Source organism: Fusarium venenatum (genome assembly GCF_020744135.1).
Source record: "Fusarium venenatum strain MPI-CAGE-CH-0201 chromosome Unknown EDB82scaffold_4, whole genome shotgun sequence".
NCBI lineage: Eukaryota > Fungi > Ascomycota > Sordariomycetes > Hypocreales > Nectriaceae > Fusarium > Fusarium venenatum.
The window spans coordinates 1,871,227-1,883,172 of NW_027072132.1; the positions used below are offsets into that span (position 1 = coordinate 1,871,227).

At 47.7% G+C, this 11,946-nt stretch overlaps 4 protein-coding genes across 4 annotated transcripts; 2 read left to right on the forward strand and 2 right to left on the reverse strand.

The window, feature by feature from the left end:
* Positions 1–492: 492 nt before the first annotated feature.
* EDB82DRAFT_298556 (guanine nucleotide-binding protein) lies at positions 493–2,325 on the reverse strand. The gene is made up of 4 exons (XM_025737460.2): positions 1,767–2,325; positions 1,316–1,658; positions 710–1,266; positions 493–661 (listed from the first exon to the last, which is right to left on the reverse strand). The coding sequence occupies exons 1-4, from the start codon at positions 1,882–1,884 to the stop codon at positions 618–620; spliced, it is 1,062 nt and encodes a 353-aa protein (XP_025592319.1). The 5' UTR covers positions 1,885–2,325; the 3' UTR covers positions 493–617.
* Positions 2,326–3,399: 1,074 nt separating this feature from the next.
* EDB82DRAFT_579125 (uncharacterized protein) lies at positions 3,400–4,370 on the forward strand (the record flags this gene model as incomplete). Its single annotated transcript, XM_065609992.1, has 4 exons — positions 3,400–3,464; positions 3,639–3,848; positions 3,884–4,076; positions 4,163–4,370. Coding segments are annotated over 4 exons (675 nt in total), but the record flags the coding sequence as incomplete, so codon positions are not given.
* A 4,858-nt stretch (positions 4,371–9,228) lies between these two features.
* Positions 9,229–10,532, forward strand: EDB82DRAFT_512645 (uncharacterized protein). The gene is made up of 3 exons (XM_025737461.2): positions 9,229–9,460; positions 9,585–9,682; positions 9,765–10,532. The coding sequence occupies exons 1-3, from the start codon at positions 9,427–9,429 to the stop codon at positions 10,314–10,316; spliced, it is 684 nt and encodes a 227-aa protein (XP_025592320.1). The 5' UTR covers positions 9,229–9,426; the 3' UTR covers positions 10,317–10,532.
* On the reverse strand, positions 10,458–11,627 carry EDB82DRAFT_298769 (uncharacterized protein). The gene has a single exon (XM_025737462.2). It carries the CDS (start codon positions 11,464–11,466, stop codon positions 10,681–10,683), a length of 786 nt encoding a protein of 261 aa, XP_025592321.1. The 5' UTR covers positions 11,467–11,627; the 3' UTR covers positions 10,458–10,680.
* Positions 11,628–11,946: the final 319 nt, after the last annotated feature.

Consider the following 11,946-nt stretch of genomic DNA (forward strand, 5'->3'; position numbering starts at 1 on the left):
TTTGAGAATTAAGCGTAAAAACACCGTGAGCGGACGTGTAGACAATGCTAAAACAACGCAGGTAGTGAGGAACGAACAATGAACGCATGGTAGGAAAAGAGCTTCATAATTAAACAAAATAGATGACCACCTTCCATCTTCCTGTCGCCCGTACTGTTTAGATGCAAATAATGAACCTTTCTTCAGCCTCGTTCATCACGCTCTTGAACGGGCAAATCATATCTTCCCCGACGTCGTGGGCGGCCGTGACCACTGGCCTTCGCGGCCCTATCGTCAGTGGTCGGCTGGTCTTAAAAATCTTTCTCCCTTTGAAAAGACGTTTTTGTGATACAAGGCAACTCCCATCCCTCAGCCGGCAAAATCCTTAAATAGAAACGGAACCAAGGTCAACCTGGGCGCAGCCAAAACTAGCGATATATCTAGTGTATTGGATGAGCCGAACCATTGGTAGCCGACGTCGACCAAAGGAGTCGCGCAGTTAACACCGTGCCTCCGCTCCCTTGGCATGACGAGTACAAGAAAAAATCGTGAGCCATTTCCCCGTGGCCCATCTAAGCAGTGTCGTTATTAAGATCGAGGGTATTCGTGTTTTAGTGACAGCAAGAAAAAAAAATCATTTAGATAAGACCACAGAGACGAAGGTTCTCTTGGATGATGATATCTGGCATACGTTAGAAAATAAGTCTGTTTACAATGAGTATAAACTTACCGTTGACAGCCGCCATAACAAAACGGATCTGGGTGGTATCGGTTGCGCAAGTGAAATGGGTGTAGATCTGCTTGGTCTCATGTTGGTTCAAGCTAACGAAGCGGTTGAGGATGTAATCGCAAGCCGCAGCGTAGTCATCGCCGCCCTCGTAGTCGGGGAAGTAGTTCTTCATGGGGCTGACAGGCAGCTTCTCCTTGAATCGATCGATCTTGTTGAGGAACAGAATGATCGATGTCTTGATGAACCACCTTGAGTTGCAGATGGAGTCGAACAGAGTAAGAGCCTCCTGCATTCGGTTGACGGTCTCATCTTCGAAAAGGAGCTGATCGTATTCTGATATGGCGACCAGGAAGAGAATGGTAGTAACGTTCTCGAAGCAGTGAATCCACTTCTTTCGCTCGGATCTTTGGCCACCAACGTCGAACATTCGGTATGTAAGGTCGCCGATGATGAAAGTGGTCTCGGTAATACCTGTGGTCTTGACACGAGATCGGAGAACGTCCTGATCGTTGGGCATGTAATCGGGAGCAGCGATACGTGCAATGTTATCGAAGTAGCTGGGTATGGTTAGTTGGGCAAAGAAACAATTGCACCGGTTTTACATACTATCGAGCAGAGTCGTTAAGCTGGTACTCGCGGGAGCGCTTGAAACACTCTTGCACACCACGGTCCTTCCACAGAGCCTCAATGGCACTGCCGACCTCTGGGGGGAGGACATCGCCCTCAATCTGAGCTGGTTGCATGAAAATGGTCTGGACGTGGTACTCCATGCGCTGGTCCTCAAGAGGAAGTTCGAGAGACTCCATAGCCTCGAGGATAACGCGCATTGATTGAACGGTGTTGCTGAAGATGATTTCCTTGAAGGATTCTCGCTCATCGCGTGAGTAGCCACCCTCGTGGATGAGCTTCATCTGCTTCAGGATAGTAGACTTTCCGGATTCACCGGCACCTAGATGAAAGCGTCAGAAGAAGTCCATGGCAATTGATAACAGGCAGTCCGTCGCGAAATCGTTGGATTTCTAGTCGCGAAAGGAACCTGACTGGGTCGCAAACATACCGAGCAGCAGCATCTTGATCTCGTTTCGCTGCATCATCTTGTCGCGCTTGAGCTGGTTCTCGATCTCCTCGTTACGGGCCTTGCCCTCCTTCTCCTCTGTGCTCATTCCGCAACCCATTGTGACGGAAGTTTGGTTTTTCTTCGGAACGGCAAAAAAGAATTACTGAAATTGATTAAATGAGGTGAACGACACAGTATTTGCTGTGTCGTCGATGTCGCAAGATATGGTCTGGGCTAAAGCCGTCGACGTTAGTTATTAACAATGCTCGCAGGTCGTGACGAGAAGAACGAAGGACTGTTTATGGCGGAGCGAAAGCACTTCCGACTTGTCAAGGTATAGAGAAGAGAAAAGAGATGAGATGGAAAAAGAAGCGAGACAAAGCGAAGGCGATGTAAGGTTGAGGTAAGGTGGAGTGTAGGAAGAGAAAAGGAGATGCAGAAGTAGCTTTGAGCGTAGCGTGGTAACTGGGGGGAGGAGGCTGCAATTTGGGGCACGACACACGAGTCGTGCCAACGAAGACCAAAACAGAGTAGTAGGTAGAGTAGAGCAGAGCAGCCAGTGAACGCCAGGCCAAAAAGGCCCAGTCCAGGGCGGAATCTCTCGCACATCCCCTGGCCCAGGGGGTGGAGGGGGCCGGGGGGGATCTAGGCGGGCTAGAGTAGGTAGGGACACTTTAGGTCGCCTGGGGGGTTGGTGGAGACTTGGGGGGCGTGTATGAGATTCTTTCTGAGTGATGGTTTGGAGAATGAAGATGAAGATGGATTGACCGAATGATAGAACGTCATACTTGAATAGAACTATACTTACATATAGTGCTCAGTCGTGCGACTCTTGATAGGTTATATTCGAGGGCAACAATTGGTTGCGATATTGATCGAATGTTGATGAGAACAACGGCAGCAAATTAATATTTTATTGGTGACGACGATACGCCGATGCGAGAGGCGAAACGCTATGGAAGGCGATAGCGATGGCGGGTATTAGGATATCTTTTAGGCGTTATGGGAACGGTATAAAAGGTAAAAGTGACCTAAGGACCCAAAAGCTGGGATAGGAAAATAGACAGGCGGAGATTTGGGAAAGGAGAGAGAAAGATTTGAAGCCAAAGCTACAGTAGCAGAAGAAAGATGAGACGAGACGGACTGGATGGATGCAAATGGGAATGAGAATCACAATGAGAGAGGGGGCGGTCGGGCAGACCGTCACCAGAATATGATGGCTGATTGGTTCACCACTTGAAAAAAAGAGGCGTGCACTCGGGCCAGCTGGATGGGAACTGGAACTACTAGAAGCCAAAGAAAGAAGAGAAAAAGAAAATGAGATGAAATGAAATGAGTGATGGATACCAGCCAAGAGCGAGGTACCGCTAGCTTTGCCGGAGATCCCAGCGATGGATCATGTATCTCTTTGGTAAACCTTACCTGCTTAGGTTGGTTAGCAGTCTTTTCTGTTGCTACTATAGCGCCCTAGCAGGACGCTTTCATTTATTCGCATCGCATCGCAACGGGGCTCCTGAATCTTTTCCATTGCCTGGGCGAGCAGGTATAGCGTATAACCAACAGTACCTGTTAAGGTACAAGCATAGACAAAGTACAAGCATAGACAAAGTACTAGACATAGATTTCTTACACCATGTCTGACCATTTTGAAGCTCTGGAGTCATTCCAAAAAGTACTGAAACATTATAATCGCAAGGAGTCAGTGGTTGTTCTTCTAAAGCTGAGCGCATCCATATGCGAGTGACTGAAGTGCCCTAAAGCAGACGGCCGGCGGCCGTCCATCGTACCTTTCATGGAACTAACGACCTCGACCCGACAGCTGCGGTACATCCTTCCTTCACCTGCACTGTACCTGAGCTAGAGGTCATGTAGTTTGGGGACCCCGGCCTGCAATCGAATCCGACAGTATCAAAGCGGGTTTCTCAGGGACGGACCCTCTCTCTGCATGCACCCAATTTCCCTCTTGGCCGACGCATCTCAGAGACTTCAAGGGACTCAAGAGCGCCTGATTGGCGCCAATTCACTAACAGGACCTGATCGATTTCGGCTCTCCCAACACGGTAACCACATTGTCTATAAGCAGTAAGTAACTCTCAAGACGCACGATATCCATCCAGGGTCTTTGGCTTAAACAACCACCAGTCAGATGGATATGGTACACGAACCGCTACTTGGATCCAAGTACACAGTGTGCGAGTCCCCAGCGCAGCCTTGAGCTCGGAGCATCCTCCACTCCTGTGCTGTACTGTATCAATCGCCCGAAAGAAAAGAGACATGCCGCCGATCTATTGGTTGCCCAGCGGATCTCTTGTGGGTTGGTGATGATGCGGAAGCCCTGCGCTCAAACTACGGATACTTGAAATGTTCAATGCTGATCCTTGCATCTGATGTGACAGCGCTGCAGGGCGGACAACAGAAAGCAACCGTCACTAGCTACTGCAGAGAACCGCACACCTTCACCTTCTCTTTCCAAGCTCGAAGTAAGGGAACCCGTTGTCTCTCTGCGAGCAGCCATGTCTGAACAAGCACAAGCGAACCCTCTTCCGGGAACCAACTATATACATGAAAAGCCAAACCAGGTCAGGTCCAGATTCAAGCCGCGAGGTGAGGTCAAGTGGAGCAATCAATGGTGCCATTTGCTTAGCTGTGGATATCATCCATGTGAGATGGGCATGGCAATGCTACGGTACCGTAACATAGCCTCAGACGACAAGCGGGCATTAATGAACTCGTCTCAGTAGCTGCTTAACGAAGCGCTGTTGCGGAATTGGAAAAGCATCCGTTAATTAATCAAACCAAAGACAGTACTTGTCCTAGGTTTTGCTTCAGTGGTTTCTTCACCTTGTTTTAACCCATCCGCTTGCAGAACGACTTGATTAGCCTTTCAGAACCTGGTGGATCATCGTCGCCTGCTGGGGTATAGCGTCCCTGCCGGACGGGATGATCATCGAAAGCCAAACCACGAGCAATCGCATGATTCAAGAGAAGAAACCATATCAGTGAATGTCTCCAAAGTGAGTCGTCATGTTCAAAAACGTCATCGTGCAAAGCCCTCAAAATGACAAAAGCAAAAGTCGATTAAAATCGGGATAATAGTTGTCTTCCGAACAGTTTGCTCAATGAAGATGCCATGCGTCGTGAGAACAGCCTTACTGTCAAAGAGCGAACATGTTGTCTGGATATGAAGTACATCACAGTCAAGCTCCAAGGAACTATGTACATTGTACATATGGAGAAATAGCCAGCCGATCTACAGAATAAGGGGTACTCAACATCGAACCATGGAGTTAAATTCGTGACAGCTCTTTGATATGCAGCTCCTCAATATACTGGTTGTCTAGCTGTTTTCTGTTGGTTTGAGAAGAACTGATGCATGACATTTAACAAAGCAAAGTCTGTTGTGCAGTCGGCTTGAAACGTCCTTCATACAGAACCAGGACCTGGCAAGTGGGACTGTGGCTTTGAACTGGATGTTTGGAGTTGCAGAAGTTATCTCAGAGTCCCAGTCTCCAGACTTTTTCAATAATTTCGGCTCGGATCCGACTTTGATTCGACCTACAACACCCATGGCCAATCACTCAACACAGCTCAATCCGGGAACTTGATCCGAAACGTCGACCCATCACAAGTTGACCAGCACCGCGTGCGTTGTTAATATATGAGCGATCTGGAGCTCCGGAAATATTGACATGGATGAATGTTCCTGCTGGATATTTGATGTTGCGATTGGCCCACTCTTGATGCAATATCTGCAACACTGTACCCACGGTATGTATCTATACAAATCTTATGAATGGTACGCTGTACTCTGTACCTTGCATCATCTTCCATTTGTTTTGACTGGTGGGCCCGTTCGTCAGTCTACAGACGCATTGCAGTAGGTATCGACAAACATCTATAATATAGACTACACACTTATAGATGTTTCATCTCTCGGCTCTTCACCCTCATTTGCTGATTGCTATAGGTTTCATTACTTGTTTATAGCATTAACATACAATACCCCACCTGTATCGTCCCCAACTGTTCTCTACCTACCTATTATGTGTGATGTAGAGCACGCACGAGACAAGTCGGCTTATTGCATCGAGGTACTTCCCGTCCCGCTCAAACGAATCGAATCGGCTTTATTCTATTATCGTCCGCTTCCCAGTATCCTACGGTAACTGAGTACCCATATTCTCCGCACTGCGGTACCGTTCTGTTCTGTGCACTCACTTAGAGTGAACCAAACTCATACATAGTCAACCCGTTTTCTCATGATACCTGGAGTCATCATGGTCTGCTCCACCAGGGCCACTTAATACCGTCAAGCTCCTTGTCTCCTGACTGGGGTCAGGGTCATCGCAGGCGCTACGAAAGGGGGATCGCCCGAGATTTATCAGGGGTCCCCTTCGATTCACAACTCAACACGGCACTGTACTGCAATACACAGTTGTATCCGTAGAAGACATCTAGAAAGAGTTGCTTGTGCCGTTATCCCTGCTTCATTGCTTTTTCCCCTTACCATCAGAGCGGTCCGACACGAACTCCAATCTTGGTCTACTCAGATTGTCCACGCTCTGACACTTGCTAGCGTCAACAGGAACTAGAGCTAGAAAATACATGAATCTTATGACAAACTGCCAAGTCTTTCTTATTTTATCGTTGGATTCGTCGCTATACGCGGGGCGATCAAGTGAGGACGACTATGTGTTGCGGCTGACGACATCAATAGGAACACGCTACACCAACACATTGTTGTGCTACGCATTTCATTCGCGACACCAATTGATCCTCTTCACCAACTGCAATAACTCGGCCAAACGGCCAAAGAATCATCGGAAATAGTGGAAACAAGTACATTGTGCTCCAATACGTACGCAGCGTCACGGTTTGAACACCAGATCTACCACTAGTGGCATCTATCTAGTCATTGGAAGTGAGGGCAAAAGTGTCAGCTCGGATTTTGACTGCCAAAACATGTCGATCACTGACGAAGCTGTTCAACATCTGGGAGGTCAATGGGCAAGCCAAGAGCACTTGCCGTTGTTAAAGAGGTCTGGGCGTTCCCGTTGCTTAGATACGGTGCAGTGGTAGATTGGCTGTCATTTCAGAAGCTTCCTCCTTGCTTCCATAGCTTCCGTTGCATACAGTTCACTATCACGATCGGCAAGCTAGAAACACTCTCTCACTCAAAATCCGATAAGAGCTAGATGTATCTACTCTGTATGTGCGGACAGCTAAACACTCGGTTAAGCATTCCCGTACAGTATGCTGCGGATACAACTCCTGCTAATAAGAGGCTTGTAAATAACCTCCTCGTGACTGAGTCAAGCACAGCGGACGGGCTGCTCATTGGTCTTTTGACGGGTAGAACGAGTCGCGAACCCAGTAGATGAACGCCACAACGATGTCGCCCGCTACTAGAGTCAATGTGTAGTAGAGCACACCTAGCACACAGCATACCGAGGATCCCCAGGAGCCGAGGCCACTCGTTGGTGCTTGTATCAGTTTGGCAGGTGTTGGATGTCTTGTCCATTTGTAACGAGCCCTTAATGGCCATGTGCTGTCTATATCGGCCAGAATCCAATAGTAGTTAACCATTCGTCTATTTTCTACTACTTGTTTCTCGCAATCGGTAATTCTCTCGCTAAGATCCCGGTCTCAGATCTTTGTCAAGAAACTGAGCAACTGGTTGCTGTATCCTTGTTCTGAACTCCCAGGTTCAAGGCACTTGTGATTGGAAAACCACACAAATGATGATGGTCATTTTCACGAACGTTTCGTTATGCTACGCCTAGTGTAGCCAATATATGATAGTGCATGCACCCCCAAACCGTTTGACGTATGTACAGTACGATACTCTTCAGTACCAAACAGGAACGAGCCCATCTGACCCATCCTTGCTAGTAGATGAAGCTCTCAGACCCCAAATTTCGCGATAAAATAAAGCAATTTCACGACAACCGAAGCCACTCAATCTCAGTCATTTCATTTGAGTGGAGTCGATGCTGTCTAGACTCGAGTTTTTTCTCAAACAGGTACTGGGAGAGCACATGGCAGGCAAGCAGTTCCGCTTTTGATCTGCTATTGCTTGGCCTGCATGTCATCTAGTGAGTTCAGGTATGGGTTCCCATAAAGTAACATTTGATGGCATCATCTTCAACGGACAAATTACATAGTATTGCGTGAGCCTCCGTATTCTTTATCCCTGCCTCGTTCCCTTTCGATGTAACATTAGGTCTGGACGTTCCTGCATTGGTGATGCTGTCCTGACATGTCAATGACCCCATGTTCACAAGTGTGAGTTCTTGGGTACAGACATATCAACAAGGATTCAGCGTTTTCTCGACGATGTACATACCCAAGTGAGGGCTTACATGTATTACAAATCCCGAATCATCCAAGCCAGAACAATCAAGATTGCTCCGAGACGGAGGCGGCTGAGGCGGCTGAGGCGGTTGAGTTGTCTTTCGAACATAAAGTCCAGCAAGGAGTACCCGAGCCAGCCACGATACCTCGCGGCAAATCGACAATTGAAGACAGACCAAACAATTGGATTGCCTGGGAATGTCGAGTAAAAGTTCCAGTTTCAAGGTTCAGTTGGCTCGTGTCAATGGGATCTTTATCCACCAACTGCAATGCTGTTGAGCAAACACGACGCAGGCCAACAACCAACTGCCGATTCACCGGGAATAGCGACCTTGTGTGAGAAGCTCGAAAGTATGTTTCTATGCAGAAGTGATGTTAAGAATGGAGGCTTGTCCTGGGACCGACAATTAAAAGTTGATTGCTGATAGACTTCAAGTCTTTGCTGTGGCTCAATAGAGTTCACCCTTCTGTATGGCGGGCTTGCTCCGGTGTCCCAGCCTCAGATCTGGTGGCTTATAAGTTGAATAAACACTTGTTTGTAGTTGTTTATGAGTTACGATAAAAACTGAGTTGTAGTTTCAAGTCTAACCATTGCTGTAGGGTATTGGAGCTGAGAGCGTCCTGTGATGGTTGCATGATCTGTCTGTGGTTGATCGATCAACAATCCACGAGGGGCACGGAATTTTTATTGTGGCTGACTTATCCGTACCTGCATTTGCCAGATCAAGGGTAGCCCATTTGATTTATCGTACGATAGTTGAGGTGCCTCTCAAACTCCTCAAGTTGTCAATATCTACCTATTCCAACTTCTCTTTAGTATTTACACTGAGATCAATTCGGGTATTTATGATGCGATGGCAAAGTGATTATTCGAAGTCTGGTGTAACTAGTGCTTGCGGATATTTACTATTGAGTCTACTCAAGTCTAGAATGATATCAATATTTTGTAGCACCCCAAAGAGGCCTCACAGTAGGTATTTTATAGTAATTAGATGAAAGGGATCTAGAGAGAAAAGAGAAAAGAAGAATTATAGCGCAGGAAAAGCATTCAAACTAGATACCTCATATGCCTGCCTTGGCACAAGTAGTACTTGTCTGTACACACTAACCTTGGCAGCGCCCACTATTGACAACACATGCAGGTCGCCAACACAACATCAGTCAGTCAAAGCTTCAACCTTGGTTTTGACACCGACAACGCCTAGAAGCAACGGGCAACAGTGAATGCATTATACTCTTTTGGACATAAAACAAACACCATCGTTATCAGCATAATCAACTGGAATTTAATCAATTCCCTCCCAAAATGTCTATTCCTATGCAACGTCTGGGCGGTCGCGGTACGTCTACACTAAACTTGTGGCACGGAACTGGTCCTGGTTTGCGCCGGAAGCGGGAACGCAACAATTCAATCCGCAACGAGCTTTCGAGGAACGTTAAACGCTGACAACGGGTTACCTTTAGCCTTTGCCCATGATGACGATAATATTGAGCAAGAGTACGACCGATTGAGAGACCTGGCGCGAGCCGAGGCAGAGAAGCGTAACGACTGCTTTGCTCGCGTACGTCACATTCTATCAGCGCCTATCAAGGTGTCTGTCTATGCATGGCACAAGAACAAATTGTAGCTGACCTTTTGTCTAGTCACGTCAAGCCTATGAAGATGGAGATGGAGCTGGCGCAAAGGAGCTCTCCAACCAGGGCAAGGCCCACGCCGCGCGCATGGACGACTACAACCAACAAGCCTCCGAATTCATCTTCCGGGAGAACAATGCCTCTGGACGCGTAGAGGCCGACTCTATCGATCTCCACGGCCTCTACGTCGAGGAGGCTGAGAGAATACTCGAAGAGCGCATTCGTTCTGACCAGGCCAATGGCCAGACACATCTGTACGCCATCGTCGGCAAGGGACACCACTCTGCCGGTGGTGTCCGGAAGCTCAAGCCCAAGGTCGAAGAGCTGTGCCAGGAGCTCGGGCTGCGGTACCAGACAGACGAGGACAACACCGGAAGGATAATCATCAACCTCCAGGGAGGAGAGCCTGCTCCACCCTCGCACTCTGGAGGTCATGGCGGTTACCCTGGTGGACAGCAGCACCACGGTGGACAACAGCATCACCAGCCAGAGGAGCAGAACGACGATCTTGTTACAGTCATTTTCAAGAAGCTGGAGAAGATGTGCTGTACCGTCATGTAAGACTTGGAAGTATTCTTACTGGTTACTGTTTCTGGGAAGCATTCTTGAATTGCCTGTTTGACGCGTTTATACCCTGATTTTGTGGGGTTGGAAAGACCAATACTTTGTGTTGATGATTGTTATATCTGGCCAGGCATTCTCGATAAGTAAGACGATTTAGATGATGTATGCGACATGTTACACGTTTAAAGACGAAAGTGTTTGTTTGAAATACAATGTCATTATTGATTGACAACTAAATGAGAAAGAACCAAGTCGCTACTGAACCGAGACTCCTCTATACCCCAAACCATTCGTAAATTAAAACCACGCTTGTACACATGCCATAAGTCTGCTCCTTGTGCTTTTGGATTGTGAACCCATCTTATGCCCCAGAAGTGGCCTTGTTGGCTGCCTCTTCATTCACGATAGGCTTGGGAACCTTGTGGAGGGTAAAGCCAACGGCCTCGCAGATGATGGCCACGATGATCTCCATAATGACACCAGCACCAAGGTAAATCCAGACGTCCTGCCTGTGGCCACCCAGAATGAGAGTGCAGGTGTAGGCAAGTCGGACGGTAACAAAGGGCATAGAAGCACCAACGGCGATGAGGATTCGACGCTCGCCATCAACGATGTACGACTGGTTGCGAAGAGCGAGAAGGAACTGGCCGATAACCAGAATAAGAACAACAATCATAAGGGAAACACCGATCTTGCTCTCGGTACTATACTTGATGGTGGGCGATGCACCGTCGAGAGTATAGCTGGAGCTGGCACCGCCAACAGAGATAAGAATGACAGCAGCAAGCATCAGTAGATGCACAGCACGCTGGTAGAGAGCATTGATGCCAGTGCCTCCTTGGCTCTTGATAGTGTTGAAGAGACGATCAAGTAGACCCAGCAGAATAAGGATCAATGGACCAAGACCGAGACCGTTGAGAACGATCCAGCCAATGTAGAGGTTTGTGTTGTTAGGGTCGTTGATAGTAGCGAGAAGCATGGATGAGCCAATCAGTCGGGCGAGAGAGAGGATGATGATGTAAAACCACCCAGCGTTTCGAGCGAAGCCATGAGTTTTACAGAGAAAGAGGGCACCAAACAGGATAAATGTGTAGACCACGATCTCAGCGATAGCGATATCGTCGTGGGCACCAAGAGAGCGAGCCATATTGAATGGATGTATGGATGTTAAGGTGAGTCGTATAAGTGGTATAAATGTAGTCGATAGTTTAGAGTGATGAGACGAAGAGAGATGTTTGTATCGTTATTGATTGATATGTTGATCTAATCTGAACATCTCTTCAACTCGAGAGACAACATCATCTTTATACATTTCAACACCATCTTGGATCTTCAGCTGAACAGAAGAATCGCCGTATAGTCGGCAGAGCGGCATCGACATAGCCTCAGTACATCTCCACAGCAATATGGGAAGCTCGAGTGGCTTTCCCGAAAAAGAGATGTGATTCTAACGTTGCATCAAGAGCCACTTCACCAAAAAATCAACCTTGACGCCTGGTAATGCGAGATGATGAGAGGGAAGAGAATGCGAAATGTCGAATGGTATGCCAGATCTGGTTTAGCGTTAGATCTGCTCGAATGGAATCGCCAGAGTTCAGCGCGTGGCTGTGTATAACCTTTTTTCACT